Consider the following 20,788-nt stretch of genomic DNA (forward strand, 5'->3'; position numbering starts at 1 on the left):
TGGCAAGTGTGTGGTGTGCAGAATACACGAGATGTGACGCGCCCCTCCTCCTGCCAATTGGCTTGGTCGGCTGTCGCCGCCCACCGTCTCTCGCCTCTGCCTCCGCCTCTGTGTCCGTTTTCGCGACAGCGCAAGCGAGAAATGCGACGCTGACTTTGCTGCATCCGGCCATTGACCCAAGGGAACGGGAGAAGGGTGAGGGGCGACGAGGCGGCTTTCCTGTTTCTCGACTCTCTCATTGTCACTCCGTCTGTCCCCTTGCGGTCAATATCCTGGGCGGGCTGCCAAAGCTGGCCTCCCTCATGCAACCCAGCCCAGGTAGGTAGGTTGGTACCTACTATAGGTAGGCAGGCAGGTAGGCACCTCCGTTGCGGCGCCGCAGCGGCACAGCCTTGTTTGCCATCTGGGCCCGGTTTGCTCGCCGCAGTCGGCCGGGCTGCCCCGGCCAGATATGCGGTCACTTCGCTCTCTCCCTCTCCGTCGGGTATTCCTCCTTGCACGGCATCTGTCCATCCCCTGTTCTCGTGACCAAAGACTCGGGGTCGCTGATCGTCTGTAGCGATGCGGGGGTTTTTTTTCCGGCGGTGCTGCCTTGCGCTGCCACCGCGACCATGGCCTTCGATCCGCCAGTCGTTGGGTCTTGGTCATGATCGTAACCATGTGCAAGGCACACAGACAGATACAAGGTCCGTGTGTAGGGGCAGGCAGTAATTCTGTGATAGCGAAAGAAAACAAAATTGGGTTCTAGACTACTCGAGGTAGGCAAGCTACTAGGGCGCTTGTATTGGGTTGATACCTGACTCTTGGGGTCCCCCTGTCGGGATTTAGAGTTTGGCTCATCTGAAAGCGAATGAAAATTACATGATCCCTACGACCGATGAGGGGAGGAACCCCGAATGGCGATTAGAGGAGAGGATGGTTCGGGGGGCGTTCGGTAACCCCCAGACTTTAAACTGTGTGTGTATGAGAGAGAGTGTGTGTGAGTCCCTCTTTTCCTTCCTCCCATCCTCGCCCGGACCGACCCAGCGAATGGAGACGCGGGTGCGCTGGCGCAAAATTGGCGCAAAGGCGGGTGCCGCTATTCGCGTTTTAAGACATGCATCGAAGCGCCGACCCGAACGGTCGGGTCGGTCCACTGGCTCCCGTTGCTCGAGAGCCCTGCTGGGATCCACTCCTGTCTCCATCCCGTGGTCTGAGCTGGCATAGGCCCGGCCCCCAAATTCGCTCGGCTGTTGATTTTATCGCGTTTTTATTCATTTCCAACCCTTGCTTTTACCTTTTTCCTTCTCACTAGAACAGCAGCAGCACACCCATTCTTTCAGAGTACGGTACCCGGCATACCAAGGCTTGCAAAACCGTGCTTGCCCTCCTTCATCCCCTGCCTGCCGCAATGCCTTGTCCGGCACCCCGTGCCCGCCCTCTCCTCCCACCTTGTTCGCTTCATCTACCTCTTTTCGTCTTCGCGTCATAAGTGGTGGTGATGGTGCTAGACGTACTACGTAGTGCTGGTGCTGGTGTTAGTGTTTCCCAGCTGCTAGGGGGGGCAGCACACCCTTGCTTCGTCTCCTTGCTTCCTCCGGCTTTTATCCCCCCCCCTCCCCGCTTGTCATCCAACTCGTCGGGCGGGCCGACGATGATCAAAAGACGCAGCCAAGACCGCGACGGCGTCTGTTGCTTGCGTTGCCGGATAGCTGCTTGTGCCCTCTCCAATAAATCCCCGTTCCATGTCCATTCAGATGAGCTCTAGCGGCCAAGTCACCACCACCACCACACACCCCTCCCGATGGACTCGCTAAAAAGGGTCTTGTAACAAGATCCTCGCGTCGGCGTATGAATAATACCACACGAGACCCGTCCGCCTAGGCTACGTGTGGGCAATGTAGTCTCCGTCTCACGGCGGCGGCGGGTTGCGTTGTCCGCAGAGCCCATCTTGACTACTACGGCGGATGCCTTGCAGCAGCAGAAGCAGCGGCAGCATTGACTAGGTACACCGTATTTACCCATTTTTACAACCTGCCTCTGCCAAGCGGCCGTCGTGGTTCAGAATCCGAGCCATCCAACCACAACAGGTCAAGCAATGACCGCCCGTTCGTGCCGTGGAGCCCCATTTCCTGCTTTTGGCATGTTGCTTGTTGTTGTTGCTGTTGTTATTTTCTTTTCCCTGCTTCGCTATACTTTTTTTTCTCCCGCTCCGCTCCTGCTGGCCCACGGCCACGCCGCAATACCACATCACACGAGGTGCCCCTTTTGGACCTAGCGCGTCCCGACAGAATGGATGAAGCGCCGGCGTGCGTCCGAAGGGTTGCGACCTGGCCACGATAGTCGGCCCATTAGTTTACCCTCGCGACCGAGGCCCGGGGGCTGGGCCTTTTGGGTTTGGGGCCTTTGGGCTGGGGAGGGGCGCTGCAGAAATGGGGAGGGGGGCTCAACTGATGAGGGTCTTGTTGCAGAAACGAGACCTGACACCTCTTGGTCGTGACTTGAGATGTTTGGTGCCAGTTCCTCGGGTCCCAGGCGGCAACGTGTGAGTCTGCCTACTCTGGGTACCTTGCACGTCCGCTCTTCCCTGCGTCCTGCCTGGGAGGGTCAGAGGCGCGCCCCAACCATGGTCTCTTGATCGGCCGCCTTCCCCTTTCTCTCTCGACCGTCTGTACCAGTCTACCTTTCCATACCATGACGCATAACATGGAAATAAATACAATCTCTCACTCTGCCATGCCATGATTATGCAAACAAACACATTATTTGCTTCGCCCCTCCCTCCCTCCCTCCTTTATTAGGGTATCCTGGGGCTACCAGCCCCGGCAGGCAGTTGGGTCATCACAGGTGACCACGTCAGTTAAGGAAGCGAGCGGCTATGCGCACTCGACCCTCACTCCCGACGACCAGATCACAAAGACACACGTATACACGCACGCACGCCTCGAGTGGAACTTCTGGGCCCTCTCTCTGTCCTTGTCCCACCGCGCCAACACAGCCGCCCGCGGCTGTTTCTCGCCATGTCTATGGACAGAGAGGCGCGCGGGGCGAGGAGAGGAGAGAGCCGAGCCACCTGACTTTACCGCGCCAACGTACCGTTGCGTGCAGAAACAAGCGCCGCCCGCCCCGCTTGAAAGAAAGAAGGCTCCTCCTGAGTCCTCGATTTTACTGGCGGCCCTGCTAGCTTCCGTCTGTAGCCTTGTTTTGAAGCCAAGCTCGTCCTTGTGGGTGTGCTGATCGTGTACTGATCGTGTGTGTGTTTGTGTGTATGTATGTGTGTGTATGTAACAATGTCCTGGTGCGCTCTAGATATTGTGGGATGGTATATGGAAGAGCGTGGAACAAACGGCGCGATGTGACCGTCACACTCTCCAGTTGGTAGATCTCTCGCCCCCTCCTCCTTGCCGGATGAGCCAGAGAAGCGTTTGAAGCCCCACGAGAGGGGAGTCCAACAGGTAGTGGCAGTGGAGAATTTGTCGGAGGTGCAATCTGTCGGATTGAGGGAAAGCCGGCAAAGGAAGCCAACGATCCCAGGACTAAATACTAGCGTTTGTGGGGCATGTCATGTAACACCACCTCGCACAAAATTGGAAGATGTAAGGCTCGGAGTGCGGGCGATGGTATTTGTCATGCGTCCGATCGATATGAGCGTTTTTATCACAAAGTACTTTGGCAGACGCTGCAGGCCGTCCTCATGTGCCCAAAGGCAATATTACTACTCGGCAATGTAAAAAGAACCCGGTCACTTCGGTCCAGGCGTCCGTGAGCCCCCCAGGCCCAACGGCCCCTTCAAGCCGACCAGGTTTCTCGTCTTGACGGAACGGACTCAGTCTACAGTGCCATCCCCTCGGCCCCGACGGGGTAAGGAAAAACAAGGACAGGCACGACATCGACACAGCACACGCACACAATCTTGGGGCTTGGGGGAGGGGGTCCACAGCCAGCCATCCCGTGGTCCGTGACCCAACACCACCCCCAATCTTGGAAGGTTGAGAGGTGGCAAAATAGATTGCATCACGGGAAAGAAAGATGGGGTTGTGAGATTGCGGTCGCCGATGTTCCATGAGAGGCGTTGGAGCGATGAAGGGGAGAAGAAGCAAAAAAAAAAAAAAGGCGCAAAAGAAGTGACGGCAGGGAAGCACCCTCAAACCCTTCTCGAGATGAGAGTGATTGGATCCTTTCCCGTTTTAATCTCGGGAATTTACGATGGGGTGCAGGAGATCGCTCTCGGTGGCGCCAAGGGGTCAACCTTCAGATTCTGCTCGTTGAGGCGTTGGTTTCGGCCGACAAGTCACCTGTGCCGTTTCTCGTCTCTCTCGTCTGCGTCTTTCCCTGGCCCAGTCCTGCCTGGGCTCAGCCTGTCCCTCCCGATCCCCCATGCTCAGTACTGTGCTGTACTGCCCAACATTCCTTCTCGCTCGCTCGTCGGGTTTTCTTCTGGTGTCGCTGCAGAGTCCTTCCTCTATCCCTGACATCCGTGCCCACCATGTCTTCCGGCAACGGCTCTTGTTCGGGAGGCAGATGGCGCACCCTATTGGTGAGCGGCTTCTTTTTTCTTTTTTCTTTTCCTCTTTTCTTTTGCATACCTTGCGTAGAACAAGCTCCAGCTGGTCATCAAGCTCGGCCACCTTCTTCTCCCTCCCCACATTTCCTTCTTCTTTTTGCCCACATGGATACAATAAGCCAAAAGTAACAGTGGACAGAACAGAGCAGCAAGCATGAATCAAGAGAAGAGTGTGAGGCTTCTTCGTTGAGGTTTGATGAAACAACCAAGTCTCACATGACCGCGATCCTCGGCGCGGAGGCGAACGATCCACCGGTCCACATGCCTTGGACTCGCTGCCCCCCTGTCCTGGGCCCCCCTAGCGCAGGAGACTTCGCGGCCGCAGTGCGCCATCATCTCGGGCGCCCGGCAGAGGTGGCGTACCCGTGAGCTTTTGCTGTTGGACTTGCTGCTGAAGCTTCATCCAAGCAGCAGCAATGCGACAAGGATGGGCGAGCGGGCGAGCGGGAAGGCCTGAGCAGAGTTTGTACTGGGTCAGGTGGCCGGACGATAAACGGCACGGAGAGGCAGGGTCCTGAGGTTGATTCTCTTGCTTTGATCAACCCCCCACCCAGACTTGGTCGCTCGCTTGACGCCTCACTATTGACGATGTAGTAGCTCGCGCACAAGCGAGCCGAGGACAGTCATAGCCGCGGGCCAATGACCTTGCGCAGACAGGCAGCGCGGGTGATTCCAGCGCCCAGCCAGCCATACAGTCAGCCGGCGGCTCGTGGGTTTCTGTCCGGGAAGATGGAGCGACGGTAGCCGTCAGGGACCCAGCCATGCCTGACCCCGTCACAAGTACCAGGCAGCATCCTACCCACCCGCTGGAGACTCGGGAAGGTCGACACGGTCCAGCAGCAAGCCTCCAGGCATATTTACGGTAGGGTAGGTACCCGCACAAGGGTTACTGGACGGTCATATCATGTACTGTAGGTACTGACTGTGCGTACCTCCACCGCCCAGCATGGCTGATCTCCCAAGGCCAGGAGTTCTTCCAATTATCACGTACAGTACCTTCTCTGCTCTCCACCCTTCCCGCCCTGTCATCACTACCGTTTTCCCTGCCCGTCTCTACGATTTCCGCGGGAGGGTTCTCACCCACCCACCCTCTTCTCATCCGTCTCACCCACACACTCGCGCCCGCACAGCCACCTATCTCTGTTCCCGTCGAGCCGATGATTTTCCCTGGCGCACTCTCGTCCCTCTGGTCTCTAGTCCATGAATACCACCTGGGGCACACCCCGGTACCTGCCTGGAGTCAATCCCTGATGAGCTTTCCCATGTCTCGTGCTGTCCGCGCGTTCTCGACGGGGAAAAAAGTACAGGTGAAAAAAAGGGAGCCATCAAGGAGGTTGCGGCCCACCTGTCAAATTTTGCCGCTCGCTTGCTATTCTGATTTCCCCCAAAGTCATTCCCACCCCGCGCCTTTTCCTTGCCCTCTCTCCTCTCCGTCATCTCAAGCCGGGAGAAAAGGCAACATAGAGAATCTGTCCGCCGGTCACCCTCATCCTCAACCTGCAAGGGGAGCCACGCTAGTCGGTCGTCGGTCAAGCAGGACTCGGGAGGCCTTTCTGTAGGGAGCCGATTGTTTATTTTCGGCACCTGCTCAAGCGTGTCGACTGCGTCTTCCAAGCTACGGACTAGAAATCCTTGCATCGTGCATGTGCCGCGTAGGGCTAAGTCATAGCGGCTTATCTGCGGTAGGGGGAACGAAGGGTGTGGGCGCACACTCTCTTGCGAGTGTGGTGATGGTGGTGGTGGTGGTGTGTAGGCAGGCAGGCAGGCACCCTCGCTCAGGTGTCGAATCAGGCACAGAACTCTTCTCAACGGCTCGATGGCTCCGAACCGCATAATGGCTAGAGGGTGGGAGGGACGGGCAGGCATGCATTGTGGAGGAGGCGCTGTCCTCAGAGCCCAGAGCCCAGAACCTTGCTGCCTCACCCCCTGCGCCTCTCCCGACGGGCCCAGAGTTTCCAGAGCCGTGTCATCGACCACACCGCAATGTCCACGTAGCACACGAAGGAGGCTTCCTGAGCCACCAGCCATGCGCTCAACAGTGTTCTACCACTGCTTCATCTGCAGAGGTCGGAGGGCGAGTGAGCCACTTGGAGACGACCGAGGCGCTGATCGCCGAACAAGGGAGGCATGGGGCTAGCAGCTGGGAAACGACCCGTACTCTATCTTGGTCTTCTGCCTGACAGGAGTAAGGTGGGTACCTACGTATTCAAGGAGTAGGTTGACGTGGTACGTCCGTAAAGTCTGTTGAGGCGAGCTCAAGGGGGGCAGCAGAAAGAGGGAAAGCGGTTAGAAACTGGGCACCAGCAGAAAGCCCGTGCCTGCATTAGGCGGAGATGAGACGATGGCTTACCTTTTTAGACGGTGGGAACGGGGCGGGCCCAGCACCACTCGTCGTCCTTGATTCGCTCAAGAAGAGTCAAGGTTGAGCAGAAGACGACAAAAAAAAGCCCGCAATAATGGCCGCCGACCTATGAAGCGTCCACATATCGGTCGGGATCAGGGGACTGCCGGCGAGCGGGCGGGCGGCTGCGGCACGACACTGAAGTGGTGCTGGGTGGGCGAGCGCCACAAAAGAAGATTACAACAAGACGAAGGAGTAGGGGACTTGTCGTTGTGCACTGCCCCGAGGAGGGCCAACCGCAGTCGACATTACACGCCCGCCGCCGCGGCTTGATGGGGAAGATGGAGGAGGAGGAGGGAAAAGGGAGGGGGAGGTAGAGAAACGGAGTGGTGTGTCGAGCAAGCGCCGCCTGATGCCACGTCTCTCTCCTTGGAGGGAGGGAGGGCATGTGCTCTGGTTGGACGAGCCAGAGGCGGACAGACGCCATGCGGAACCACCACATACAAACCGTCTGGATTAGCCGCTGCTGCGACGATAGACGCGAGGGGTTGGCGGGACTTTGCACGGCAGGCAAAGCCCGCTCTGCTGATCGGGGCGACAGCAACCTCCACCCGCATGCGAGTGAGACCGTCGCCGGCAGAGACGGGTACCGTGCACACTCAACACTCCCTTTGTCACTCTGCGGTGGTGGTGATGGTGGGCATCGTGTCCACGTCCCCCGCCCCGGTGCGCCACGGTGGATTTATTGACAGGACAAAAAGACGGCAGGAGCATTGACCGCAAGTCATGGATGGCCATTCACAAAATACCCCCCTGCTGGCTAGGTGAGTACCTAGCTAAGTACCTAGGTAAATGATAGGCAGTCTCGATCTTGGACATCGACTCTAGCCGACAAGGTCCGCCTATAGCCGGGACATGGCCTAGATGACAAGGGGAGACCGGGCCTGGACTTCAGAGTGATCACCAGGAGCGTGTGTTTGTAATGTCGGCTGTTGGTCGACGGGCGAGATCTGGATTTTCTTTTTTGATGAGGGTGATTTCCCACAGGAGGGTTGCCCTCAGGCAGTCCTGCGGCGAAGCCACATAAGGCGGCAACCTAGGGAGCAGATGCTCGAAACGGGCTGGTGCTCAGGGGAGGTCACCACCAACCTTGGCTTTTCACCACTTCGAAACTCGTGACGGGAAAGAAAAGACGTACGTCGAGCGTAGAAAAGAGACATGTGATGGATAGCATCCGCAGCTGCGCCGAGTCCATGACGGTCCTGTCCGGGGGGGTTTTTGCAGGTAAGCAGAATGTGGCGTATCGGTGCCTGCCTGGGTCGTCGATGAGGTGCAGCAGCAGCTGAGCCTCGGCGGCCATTTGGGCGACCTGCATACCTAGGTGCCAATCAAGAACATCCCCCCACATATTCCCAACCCTACCTACTCCAGAGGGCGGCCGTCCTGACCGGCCGCCGTGGCCAAGCCCCGGACGAAGCACCGGGTCCGGGGGAGGACGTCGGGGCAATGGCTGCGGGGCCCAGCGCAAGATCCCCGCGTCCCAAGGCATCCCGCAAGGCCGACTCTCTCCCACCGCCGCTTCGGGGTCCCTGGCTAGGCAGCTATCAAGAAGACGGCCGGATGGGCCAGTGGAAAAAGTAGCCTCGTCTGGACCGACTGAGATACCGCCAGGCTGAGCTGGCTGGCTGGCTGTGCGCGTGATATGTGTGTCACTTCAATACTGTCTGCCGCATCAAACTTGCTGCCTACTCAGGTGCCTGCCTGCCCGCCAGTCATGAGCCTTGGCGCCGAGATGGCTGGGCCCATGAACGCATTCGACAAGAGAAACTGTTAGAGTGCTGAGTCTCCAACCGATTGAATCGCCGCCAACAATCTGGGTATTATGACAATCAATCACATCCATCAGACATTTGTTCAATAACGGCATCCAAACTTCCGTTCCTGAGACGCCTAAAGCTAGAGATGCGCCCGTGGTAGCCAGCTTGTACCGAATACTTCCAGACCTAACCAGACTGCGTGTAAAAAAAAATGTCTAAGGAATGTATCAATACATCACCAACGCCCGCAGCCCGTGGAATGTGAGATGTGTGTGTGTGTGTGTGTGTTTTTCTGCCCCTCGTTAGCCCTTGCGTCGGACACTACGGCGGAATGCCATGTGTATAAACTTTCGGCATCGATTGACCATGTTGCCCCTCAAATCAAACGTCGGGCGGGGGAAAAAAAGAGAGACGCCACCACGGATAAGTCCGACGAGGCTGGCTGGTGGCCCTTACCATGATACCCCGCTGCCGCCGCCACGGCCTCGCCGTCCAACAAACGTTCCCTCCCTCCTCCCTCATTATCATCGCTCCGATCAGCCCCATCAAGATGACGAGAAAAATAGGTTGCTGCGCCGGCTCTCGATAGGAAGTCCAACGACCTAACCAGGAGCTTCCCCCAAACTGCTATACCTCATGGGGACTGACAGAGCAAATCCGGGACCGCGGCCGTCCGGGACCGATTCGCCCTCAAATCGCGACGAATTGTCCCCGACGCGGCGCTACTGCAGGGTTTGGACAGTGGGTGTTTGTCGTGTGTGCCACCCACCCACCACACGCAACCTGACTCGCCCTTCCCATTCTGGAAATTGGCTGGGGTTGGTGCGTGGGAGGTGGTGGAGAGGAAGTCATCATGTGCCGCATGCCAGAGACAGCACCAGGTATCAAGTCACAATCTTGGTCGAGACCGGCGAACGAGAAAAGAAGAGGAAGAAAAACTAGCGCCTGGTGAGGGGCAACCATTCAGTCTAGCGCGCGCCTTTCTTAGCCTTGGTCCATCAATAGCGGCAGCATGGCGACCGAGATCCAAATGCAACCTAGAAGCTGTGTGTGGCACACCCAAACACAATAGACTTTCCCTCTCGTATCCTGTGCTTTTTATTCCCACGCCACGGCAGCAATGGAAAGCAGCGTCCCGAGGAAGCGGAACCCTAAAATGGCGCGAGGTGACAATGCAGCTCGTCCGAACCAAACAAGACGCTCCGTTTCCGTTCTTCAGCTTTGCCGCAATATCATACCCCACCCCTGATCCCCGCAAGAAGGTGCGAGTGTGAGGTTCCTGGGTAGTCAAGTGCAACATGCTCACACACCCCGTCTGGTGATAACGGAGGCGGCGGCGCTGCCGAGTCGGCCGTTGGCCGTCCCTACTCATCTCGCTGGGCGAGCCAAGGTTGAAAAGCGTGGGGGGTGTGTTGCTGGTGGGCTGGTGGAGGGCGTGAGGCCATCGCGACAAAACCCATGTTTTTTTGTTCACATCCATCCTCGTGCTTGATCCCTCCAGAAATAGAAGAATATTACCAACAGGGCTCGGGATCTGTCCCAAGCCCGGGAAACCCCCGACCTCGCCGGCGCGGACGCTGGATACGGTAGCACTGGCCATGCCGCCCAAGTGGCGCATGCAGTGGACACGATGAGATCGCCAGCTCCATCACAGAGCAGCAGCGCCGCATCGCCGGCCAACGGGCAATCGAGCCCTGGCACTGCCTTGGCGACCCCATGAAAACAGCACGCACGTAACGTCGCAGGGGGCCTCTTCCAAGGAACTGGGTAAACATAAACGCGCCTTGCAACAGCGGCACGCATTACTATCACATTGATTTATTGCCACATGCCCATGCTGGATATCCGCTACCCATCATGACGCCGCCTCCGCCCAGATGACCTGTACTCGCTCGCAGCCTACAACGTTGCGGAAAGTCTGCCCAAGGACCGCGAGCCGACAAGAGAGGATATATAGTGTTGGGAGAAATTAGGTAAAGGGGAGGGGTATTCGTTCATTTTTCAAGCGCAAACATTCAGAACAAACTATTTGGGATTTGGCCACCACCTGTCGGCGGGTCGTGGCAGTCGTTTAGGAAACTCCTGAGAAGTCACTTGGTCCAATGCCGTCGTCGCTGCCGTGTATCGTGTGGCTACCTGGTTCATTGGCATTAGACCAAGCCGGCTCCTAACCTTCAAGTGCCTGGACGGTGCCAAACGCGTATGGGAAGTCCATGAGGTTATCGAGCATCCAGTGTTGTGGGTCGAAGAAGTCGTAGGCATTTGCGTTCGAGTCGTAGGCAATAGCTCCCAACATGGAGCTCTGTCCGCCGCCTCCAAGGCCCGAAGCGCCCAGAGGCGTCAGACCTCCGGCCGCGGCGCCGCCACCGTTGGAAGGCCCACCGAGGAGGTTCGCTGGCAGCCCGTGCGAGGGCGGCACCAAGGTGCTGTCGAGATGTGTTGATGATGCCGACGACTCGTTTGCCGAATCTGGGTTTGTAGGATTTTTCAGTGCTGTTGTTCGCAGCCAAGTCAGTGGATCCCGCCATGCCAGCCACCGGGCTCGATGCCAGTGGCTCCGAGAAAGAACAAATAATAAAAGACAAGACATTGCGGGCATCCTCACCATCCAGGGAGCCTCGGCCACGAGCCTCGTACTCCTCTCTCCAATGCCATATTGAGTCGAAAACTAGACTCATACTGTGTCTGCAGCGAACCTTGAGTTGCAGGCTGTCATCGATATGATCCTGGTCGAGGAACGACTGGTCCACTCGCGCTCCATTCCACATCTGCACCATCAGCTCCGCCAGCCGCCAGTTCAGGTCGTTTCTGGTGACGCTGGTGGCCCGAATCGCCTGCACGGTCCGATGGAAGAGCAGGCGCCCGCGGTCCATAATGATTTTGGCGAAGAATGACCTCATGAGCTTCAGAAGTACAAAGCCGGCGGCCACCAACATTTGCTGGATGTAGTTTGTCGCGTATTTCAGCAGGTCGTTGTTGCTGCCCTGATCCGAAGGCGTGGCGTCCATGTCGCCGTCTATGACAAATTCCAGAAAGCTGGTGGTGGAGGTGTACAGCTCCTTCAGGTCGTCCAGGTATGAGGGGGTCTTGCTGGAATCAAAGAAGCCAGCAAGGCGCAGGTGGAGCCCGGCTGCCTTGAGGTGTAGGTTCACAACGGGCGATAGGCTCCGCGAGAGGATGTTGGCGTTGAGTTCATTGAACTCGCGGCGGAAAACGCGCATGAGGATGGCGCGATGCTCGTCACCGGCCACCCCTCTCGGGTCGCTTGCGTTGCTGTACATCTCTTTGGAGACCTTGTCACAGAACCTCTCGACCTGGAGCCGAGCCTCGAGCTCTGCCGAGAGCTGGAAAGGTCCGCTGTCGCCTGGCCTGACCGCGAGGGTCCAGTCGTACAGGGTCGAGGCAGGTTGGCCGTAGCCCGTCCCGATCGTCTGGGCCACAATATTGCACACAGCCCAGGTGCTGACTCGGTCGTGCAGCTGCTCCTTATTGAGCTGTACTGGCACTCTGGAAAAGTCGTTGATGTGCATGGGGCGGTGCAGGCCGATTCCGGTGGCCACTTTCATCATGACGCCGCCCAAAATGTGCGTGGGATCCGCGGAGCTTGTGCTCGTGGGGAGAGGCCAGGTGCAGAGAAGGCAGAGGGCCTTGACGGCACAGTAGTTGCCCGGCACCTCTCCGATAGTGGTCCATAATAGCCTTGTCAGGGGCCGGGAGATGTTGCCCAGCAAGGTTGGATCGGGCTGATACCTCCTTGCGGCAACCGACACTATGGTCCAGTAAAGGAGGCTGTTCTGCTGGTAGTACTGCTCGGCAGTCTGCTGCGGGCTGAGGAATGGGAGCAAAGGGTGATAGCAGCGAAAGAACTCGTCAAACAGCTGTGCCTCGGCGTCCTCGGTGAGCTGGACGTCCTCCAGGCTTCGGACGATCCTTGGGATGGCATAGGAGCCACCCCTCTTAAGGTGAAGTAGCGACGAGACGGCCTCATCAGAGCCCATCAGCGACGGGTTGCGTGTGTGCGTGTATGTGCTGTTGATGACAGGCGACTGCAGCTGCGAGTGCATGTCCTCGTCGTCCTCAATGAACCCCGCCGCGCGTGCGCGCTGCACTACGCGACGCAGCATGTCGATCTCCTTTTCCATCTCGGCATGTTTGCTACGCTTCCCGACGCGTTTGAAGTTGGACTCGATCTTGCACTCGAGTTTGAGCCGACTACATCGGGTACACCCCTGGAACGGCTCTTGGACGACATCGCAACGCAGCTGGAGTGGCAGAGACAAACATGTGTGGTCAGCAAGACTGTTTATCCAAGCCCACACCGACGCTAGCAGGAGGAGGTGCAAGAGCAAGAGCAGGACGGGGCGACCCGGGCGGCGGTGCCGGCTTCTCGCTGACTCACCTTTTGTTGGCGGCATTCGTTGCACGCCCGCTTCACACCGGGCTGGCGCTTCCTCTCGTGGTGATCGCCGTGCTCGTCGTCGGCGCCGGGGCTCTCGGGACTGCTGTCCATGGTGCTCGCCATGTTGCCGACGCTCCGCTTCCTCTTAGGACCGCCATTGGCCCCGACGTGGCTCCGTACGCTGACGGGGCTGGTCGGGCTAAGCGAGCCGGCGGCGCCGGAATCCATGCCGACGGCCGACGACGTGACGCGCGGGCGGGATTGGCGCACCCGTGCCGGGAATAAGGGCGCGCAATGACTCCGAGGGGCAAGCTTTGGGGGGCCAGACCGGGCACGGAGCGGAGGGCAGTCCTTTTCCGATTAATTCTTTTTTTTATTCCTTACTTTTTTCCTTTCCTTTTTTTCCCCGCTCGACCTTTTTTCCCCGTGTCCACCTTCCCAGTCTTCTGGTACCGTTGGCGCTTGGGACGGAAAGCGATTCCAGTGGATTGATTAGCAAATTGGCATATGTACAATGGTGGATGCCATCTGAGTGCCTTTGCCTTAGCCAGGGCGCTTCTGGGCGCCGGTGTCGCGATGCGCAAACGTGGCGGGTGTGGTTTGGAGCAGTGTCAAACGGGCGGCTGAATCAAAAGATTGTTGGGCGATGATCCGACTACGGAGGGGGGAGGGGAAGTTCGGTCAAGCCATTTGATCAATCAGTCAAGCGAAGGGCGGGAGGCGGCGCGCGACCTACCTTGGGTACCCGCTCTAGCAGGTTCCTGGCCCTGGCCACCAGCTGCGAGCGGCTCCCATCCCCAATGGTGCCTGACTCGACGCAGAAGCGGGGTCGCAGCCTGGAGATCGCGTGCCCTGGTTGGCTGCCCACCGTCGCATTACGTTTGGCAATCACGTGTGAGATGCAGCCGGCCTGTTCCAGCCACACTTTTGCGCCGCCTTGGCAGCGCCCGCACTCCACCGTCTTTCCCCGCCCGCTATTTCTTGATGCAGGCAGTCCGACAGCAGGCAACGGTAGCCCGCAGCCAGAAGTGCCAGAGAGCACGTCGGCGGCCCAGGCTTTTCTCCGATTTGCCTTCGTCTGTCCTCGGCCTGCATCCGCTCGACTGCCTGTGCTGCAGTGCTCTGCGCCCGGAGCTACGGCTTGCCGCATTAGTAAATCCCGTCGTCTCATTTGCTGCCCGGCCATAATTACTGTGCTCGGGAAGCCGAAGTCGACTGTCGACCTGCAACCTGCACCGTCTCTGGCCCACCAGCCTGCACGCTGCGAGTTGGGCACAGGGTGGCTGCGGAAATGACTTCAGGCATTGAGAAGCGGAGGCTTGTGAAGGGGCCCCTCAGGCCACCACCCACCAGCGGGTCAAGGCCGTCTTCGTACACGCAGCCATTGACTGCCAAAGGAGAGGTTTCTCTCAAGCAAGAGGGGCCGTCCAGCCTCTCCCCCGGCGGTATGTCGCTTTTACTATGTCCAGCCGCACGAGTCCGAGCCCCAGTCAGCTCATCGGAATCGACTGCTGTCGTTTAGATACAGTCGAGGTTGTCGAGATGAATTCCAACCTTTTGCCACAGCCATTTGTCGACCCGTTTGGCACCGCAATGCCAGGCCGCCGCGGCTAAAGTTCAGTTTCGCCGCTCTCGTCCTGGATTGAAGCCACGGGAGTATCCACCATGAGCGTCAGGAGACTCAGCCCCACCTCGGCCGCGGCCAAAACGGTCGTCTCGCCGTCATTGTCATAGACTGGTGCGACTTCAACGACGTCGGCGCCGACCACGGGCAGACCGGTCAAGCCGTCGAGGATGGTGAGCAACTCGCGGGTCGACCACCCCCCGGGCTCAGCTGTGCCAGTCGCCGGCGCAAAGGCGGGATCGAGCACGTCGATGTCTGCCGCTGTTAGTCACCAGCCTGGTTGGCTTTATCGGGATGGCAGAGGCTTCTCACCGATGCTGATGTAGACCTTTGAGTCACCGACCCTCTCCTTGATGTGCGAGATGACACCGTCTACGCCAAGTTTGTCAAGGTCCCTGGCCGTGATAATAGCAAACCCGCATCGGACGTCGTTTCGAATGTCCCCCTTTCTTCGTATCACAGGCCCACGAATCCCGGCGTGGATCGAAGTGTTTTTGATAAGACCTTCCTCATGGGCAATATGCAGGAATGTCCCATGGTTTAGCCCGCTGGTGTCGCCCTGCACTGTCAGTCGGCACGGGCAGAGGGATGCCTTGAGAGATAGAATTCGACTCACGCATAGTCAGATATCCCACCGCCTTTCTCGATATCTCGTCAGTTCGTAGGTTTTCACTCGGTCTTGCTGTATAAGTCATATGGGATCCAACTTACCTAAGACTTCGGGATCCCAAGTGTCTGAGTGGATGGTTGTGTTAGCCAAGCTAGACAAATCGCCAGGTGCTGCAGGATTCCATTTTGCTTACCGATGTGCGAGTCCATGTGAATCACCGATACTTGGCCGAACCGCTGATAAGTCGATCTCAAAGCCGAGAGGGTTGTCGTGTGGTCGCCCCCGAGGGTCAAGATTCGGGGTGTCTTGGACACCGAGACATTCGACGCAACTCTTCCAGAGACGACCTGCGGGCCAACTCGCGAAATTTTTGTTCAGCAGCCCATCTCTACCAGGCACGCGGGGTGGTGGATCAAGCACTCACTCGATGGGCCTTGTCGAGCTGCTTCAGCGCAACATTGTTGTCGAGCCACGTCATGGGCACGTCTCCGCAGTCGACCAGTGTCGCCCAAGAGTCCGCCATGCCCTTGCCTAGGTAGGCCGTAGCCGAAGGGGGTCAGCAAGCGCACAGTAGCATCGCGAGACCAGCTACCAACGCAGCAGTGCCGAAAACGCACCCGTGTAGACGCTCCAGGTGTCCAGCAGCGACATCCTCTGGCTACCGATCCGGATCCCGGTGGGGCCGTAGCGCGCCCCTGGCCTTCCCGTCACGGTCTGGCGGCGTCCCTGTTAGTTAAAACGGCGCCCCGTGTGCCACTGCAGGCGTTAGGGAGGCAAGCGGGGAGAAGGACAGCGCAGCGAGCCGGGCGGCCTAATGCGACATACTGACCGTATCGTGCGGCGCGCCCATGATGGCGATGTCGTACTGGTTCCCCTTGGCGGCCGCCTGCTCGTCCGAGAAGCAGTTGACGTAGGGTAGGTTGGCAAACGTCTTGAGGCCGTGGAACTGGCTCCCCTGGATGATGTCCACGTCGTCGTCGCCGCCGCCGCCTTGCGGGTGGATCGCCCCGGAGTCCTGTCGCAGCGGTATTTGGCGGCTGGCGGGGCTGGGGAACTCCCAAGCTGCTGCCAGCCCCCGCGCCAGCAAGGGGATGGCAAGAAGCCGGGTTCTAGGAGGTTTCATGGCGGCAGGCCGGGGAAGGGGACTGGCTATTATAGTGGCCGGGTTTGGATGAGCTCACTGGTTGGTGACTTCAATATTACGGTATTTGAGCCTACCCGTAGCTATCAAACTTGACCGAGGTAGATTGGTCCCTGCTAGGATACTACCAGGCCAATCAAATGTTCCCAAACGGGCTACCGCTTGCTGTGTGTCTATGAATCAGCCCATCCCATGCATCCCAGTAGCAGCACCCAATTGGTCAAAACGTAAATGACCTCCACCCGACCTTATCCGACTACGAAGCTGAGAAATCCGAAAATAAGCACCGGTTGACAAAAAAATAAATGAGAAACCTCTCGCATTTGTCCTTTTTTATCTCGAATATTTGCAGCTGAAGATTCCCACCAGCCCCGAGCAGTGTGCTTCTATGAAACTTCAGGAGACCCGAAAAGGGAAAAAAATGAAGAGGAATCAAGAAGATGGTAGAAGCGGGTAGGAAAGGGAAATGTAGGAAAAAAAAACATGCCACGTTTAAAAAGGCGCAGATGCAGATATCGGAGCAGAATCAGCATCAAAGTAAAAGTAGGGGAGGAGTGAGTAGAATCGCAAGCAGAAACAAGGCGGAATTCGGCTTAGTAGCAGAAGTTGATGAGTGCTAAGCATCACCGGCCTCCTCAGATCCAGTTGCGTCGCGAGACGGCGTCGGCCTTGGCTTGGGTATAGCCGTCACAGCCACCGCAGGAGCAGAAAAAGCCGTATTGCTCGTACAGCGTGCGTGGGTAGGCGCCGTAAGATATGGTGAGCTCGTCGCCAGCGCTAATGTGGTCGACGGCCACGTAGATAACCAGCATCTCGCTTTCGCTGTCGTAGTAGTACGTTAGGTTGCACTTGCTGTGGCACTTGTGGTTGAACCTGGACGCGACCAGAAAGACGGCTTTGCTGCCGGGGATGCTGAAGCTGCAAGCGGAGAACATATTTAGCTTCAGGGGATAGCGTAAAGCAAAGTCAAGAGCAGTTGGATTCGGACTTACGAGTTGGTGTTACAAATAGCAGTGAGGATTTCTACTGGCTGTTCGTCCCTGGGCCAGTGCGGATGCAGGCAAAGGTATACTCGCTGGGCGATGGCGTCGAGTGCGGCGAACTGCTTGTGCATGGTAAGTCCGTCGCCAGTGAGGATGTACTTTTCCATTAGAATGACGTCATGAAGCTTGAGGTCCTTGCGAGCAAAGGCTCCGGAGCCGCCCATGGACGCGTTCCGGACTTCGAATTTCTCGTTAATGGGTACCACAAGTGGCAAGTCGATCTGCGCGGTGTTGGCTTCGTGCTCATTCTCCTCTCCATCTTGGGCTACCTCTGTCTCCTCGACAATACTGTCGTCGGGAGTGGTGTTGGTGATGGACGCCGCATCGATGTCGGTCACAGAAGGAGTCTCGGCGTTGATGATAGACGCAGCGTCGCTGTCAGTGTCAGAAGCAGTCTCGGTGCTGATTATAGACGCAGCATCGCTGCTGACGTCTCCCGGTGCCTTGAGCTCAGCGCTGTTTCCAGCTGCGTCAACGCTATCTTCTCTGCCGACGACCTGACCAGACTCAGACTTTGCACTTTGGAGAGGCTGAGAGGGCTGGGCTCCGTTGCCATCTTGATCGCAGCCCTTGCGGTCTTGTGCCGCATCCTGCTTGCCCTCAAAGTCACCTTCGATGGTGGTGCTGTCACTGGCATCGGCGTAATCGTTGCCAGTGAGGTGGATCTCAGCAGTTTCTGGGGCTTTGTTCTCGGCCTCGGCTGAAGCGCCACCCGTGGGCTCGTCACCGATCTGGCAATCATCACCGTGGTCTTTCTTGGAGAGCTCGAGATCGACCTGGTTCTCCGGGCGTAAGAGGTATCTGATCGATTCTCCGGGAGGAACCTGGGACAGGCCGAACTCCAGAGATGACAAGTAGGTACCCTCGAGGAGCCGATAGTCGACTGGCTCCATGTCTTCGTGAGAGACGACTTCCTTGCGCTGTCCGCTGGGGCGCGCCATGGCCCCGGTTCTATCCAGGCGAGGGCTGGCGTTGGCGCACTCGTCGTCGGTTAGTTTGTCAGAGTAAGAGGCTGATGAGGCTTCGGACAACTGGGCGGTATTTATCGTGTTAGCAAATAAGACTTTGATACCGTCAAAGAGATCAGCCTCGTTTTATCGCTTGGAAACTCACAGAATCCGGCAAGCCGAATGCCTTCTTAAAAGCGATCCAGATCTCAAGATCGGCCGCAGTGGGCACGATGGTAGAAAGGCTGGCCATTTTCAAGGCGTGGATAGCAAAAGCCGACGTTAGCCACGGTTGTTGTGGTTAAAGGTTGTGAAAGTGGAGGAGGCAGGTAGCTTGGGTGGTAGATATATATATTTGGGTAGGGGTAGGTTCTCTAGAGATAAGATAGGTATCGCGCTAGTGCGTCGAGAGTTGAGAGTCGGGGCGGGATATCAAAAGGCCGGGCAGAGGCGAGAGAAATATGCATATTCATGGAAGCCACGCCCAGCTGGCGGCAACCAAGAGGCGGCATAAATTCGTAAGGGAAAAGGAGTAAGCACGTAAGGAATAGGGAAGGGACCTATGTGCTGCTTTCACCATAAATGGCTTGATCTTGCCAGCGTAATAGCAACATCTGGCAGGGGAGCATGCTGATGGGTGAGATTGGAAGGTATCCCGTTTTCTGCATAAGAAACAGGGCCTTCAAACGGGCTCTGCTTCGCAGCTACGTTTTCGAAAGGTCAGGGAAGTGACTTACCGTAACTGCCGGGACCGACAGCGCCAAAGCAGAAACGAAGAATGACGAAGGAAGAAGGTTGGCTTGAAAGAATCTTATAATGGGGGTAGGTCGGGTTTTATACAGGGGCTCAAACCCGCTTACGTGCAATTGTGGTTACACGAATACCCACAAAAGCGCATTGGTGGTACCTTTTGTAGGACAAAACAGTGCTACTGCAGCAAGCCGAATAGGGGACTATGGCTTGGACTGTTCGTATCGTGGCGGTGGACAAAGCGGCAGTAGGAACCAGGTGTGGCCGGAACATAGAAGGTACCAAAAATGATATGATGGCAATGTGTACCAGATTCTAGGTTACACACGTAACTGGCAAGAGGCCAGCCAGCTCCAGCTTCCCTCAGGGAGCACTCTACTTGGGCAGCTCCTGCTTCCCCGATAGAGAGCGCTGTACTCGAACAACGCGTCCGAGTGATGTTAGCTCCACGGTTCGGTGTCGAGAATCTGGTAGGGACGTGGCTGAAGGTAATAGCCCGCAGGGATCTGCTGAGGGATCTGCCGCCGCTCGATAAGGCCCTGAAGAGCGTGGAAGTCATGACAGGAGTGCTGTTCGCTGGCCAAATCTGGGCCTGGTTGCGGATCTGACCGGTTCCACCAGAGTTGGCCACGCACCCCGAGGTCGGCCCGGCAGATCAGCTGTCGATGGATAGTTTGGAGGCAGTATGCTTCGAATATAACTGTCAGTCAGTAGGATTGCCTTGTGCGTTTTCCCCAGGGGGAAGCTCTTGCCTAATTTTGACTTGGAGTGATGTGTCTGGCAGTGAAGCGCCTCGTGTATTTTGTTCTGGGTTCGAGCGGGGTGGTCAGATTCCATTTTATCCAGTATTTCTTATGAACGAAGACCGCAGAGGCAGTACTTACCAGGCATTCTAGGTGGCCCACTCCCAGAATATCGACGACGTATCCACCGCCATGCGCTTCTGAGACCTGGACGTGATCTCTCCCGAGGCCAGCTGTCACGCCTTCAGCTTCAGAAATCACAATACTTCGGACTATCGATCCCCATTTGTTAAGTTGTTTTTCTTCTGAAAGGGGTGAAAAGCACACAGCTGCTCCCTACAGATGGCTCCAACTGAACCCCAGGTGGGGTCGACGATTGATCCTGGCCACTGCAAGGAAGCTGTCCCTTGAGAAATGCCGGCTTGGAATCGTGTTTTCAAGGGCCTCAGTTCCGTGCCAAGGAAAATGGACGGTGCTGATCTCGTTGCAAAGAATCTGTCAGCACTGCTAGGCGCTAGCCTGGTCTGGGACGGGGACTCGTTCAAAGGCAAGCACATACGTTCCAAGACCTTGATGTGACCATTCCTACAGACGAAGATGCCGGCAACCGTGCCAATGATCAAGCCGGCTGGGAAGTTCCAAAGAAGCAAGCGCACGATGCAAAATAGCTTCACAAAAAAGGCTTTGGTGCAGTCGACCACTTTACCTCCAATTCCCTCGAGAGGGTGGCCATCTCTGTAGGGCGGGAAGGTGCTGTAGCGGCGCGGGTCACCTTTCAGTGGCCACGTCAGGCTACCGCGCCAGGGGTATCTGAGCGGAACACCAGGCAT

The 20,788-nt window shown here is 57.3% G+C and overlaps 6 protein-coding genes across 6 annotated transcripts; 1 reads left to right on the plus strand and 5 right to left on the minus strand.

Annotated features, from left to right (window-relative positions):
- Positions 1–1,440: 1,440 nt before the first annotated feature.
- GGTG_00359 (hypothetical protein) lies at positions 1,441–1,929 on the minus strand (the record flags this gene model as incomplete). Its single annotated transcript, XM_009218104.1, has 2 exons — positions 1,441–1,505; positions 1,776–1,929. The coding sequence occupies 2 exons, from the start codon at positions 1,927–1,929 to the stop codon at positions 1,441–1,443; spliced, it is 219 nt and encodes a 72-aa protein (XP_009216368.1).
- A 2,536-nt stretch (positions 1,930–4,465) lies between these two features.
- Positions 4,466–5,196, plus strand: GGTG_00360 (hypothetical protein; the record flags this gene model as incomplete). Its single annotated transcript, XM_009218105.1, has 2 exons — positions 4,466–4,516; positions 4,955–5,196. The coding sequence occupies 2 exons, from the start codon at positions 4,466–4,468 to the stop codon at positions 5,135–5,137; spliced, it is 234 nt and encodes a 77-aa protein (XP_009216369.1). The 3' UTR covers positions 5,138–5,196.
- Positions 5,197–10,868: 5,672 nt separating this feature from the next.
- Positions 10,869–13,328, minus strand: GGTG_00361 (C6 zinc finger domain-containing protein; the record flags this gene model as incomplete). Its single annotated transcript, XM_009218106.1, has 3 exons — positions 10,869–11,194; positions 11,307–12,963; positions 13,101–13,328. 3 exons carry the CDS (start codon positions 13,326–13,328, stop codon positions 10,869–10,871), a joined length of 2,211 nt encoding a protein of 736 aa, XP_009216370.1.
- Positions 13,329–14,710: 1,382 nt separating this feature from the next.
- On the minus strand, positions 14,711–16,457 carry GGTG_00362 (arginase; the record flags this gene model as incomplete). The annotated part of the gene is made up of 8 exons (XM_009218107.1): positions 14,711–14,985; positions 15,037–15,272; positions 15,341–15,362; positions 15,436–15,459; positions 15,528–15,681; positions 15,759–15,865; positions 15,952–16,048; positions 16,164–16,457. 8 exons carry the CDS (start codon positions 16,455–16,457, stop codon positions 14,711–14,713), a joined length of 1,209 nt encoding a protein of 402 aa, XP_009216371.1.
- A 256-nt stretch (positions 16,458–16,713) lies between these two features.
- Positions 16,714–18,761, minus strand: GGTG_00363 (hypothetical protein). Its single transcript, XM_009218108.1, has 3 exons — positions 18,632–18,761; positions 17,468–18,549; positions 16,714–17,393 (listed from the first exon to the last, which is right to left on the minus strand). The coding sequence occupies exons 1-3, from the start codon at positions 18,716–18,718 to the stop codon at positions 17,111–17,113; spliced, it is 1,452 nt and encodes a 483-aa protein (XP_009216372.1). The 5' UTR covers positions 18,719–18,761; the 3' UTR covers positions 16,714–17,110.
- An 894-nt stretch (positions 18,762–19,655) lies between these two features.
- On the minus strand, positions 19,656–20,788 carry GGTG_00364 (hypothetical protein; the record flags this gene model as incomplete). The annotated part of the gene is made up of 3 exons (XM_009218109.1): positions 19,656–19,874; positions 20,100–20,191; positions 20,518–20,788. 3 exons carry the CDS (start codon positions 20,786–20,788, stop codon positions 19,656–19,658), a joined length of 582 nt encoding a protein of 193 aa, XP_009216373.1.

This window comes from Gaeumannomyces tritici, assembly GCF_000145635.1.
Source record: "Gaeumannomyces tritici R3-111a-1 unplaced genomic scaffold supercont2.1, whole genome shotgun sequence".
NCBI classification, from domain to species: Eukaryota; Fungi; Ascomycota; class Sordariomycetes; order Magnaporthales; family Magnaporthaceae; genus Gaeumannomyces; species Gaeumannomyces tritici.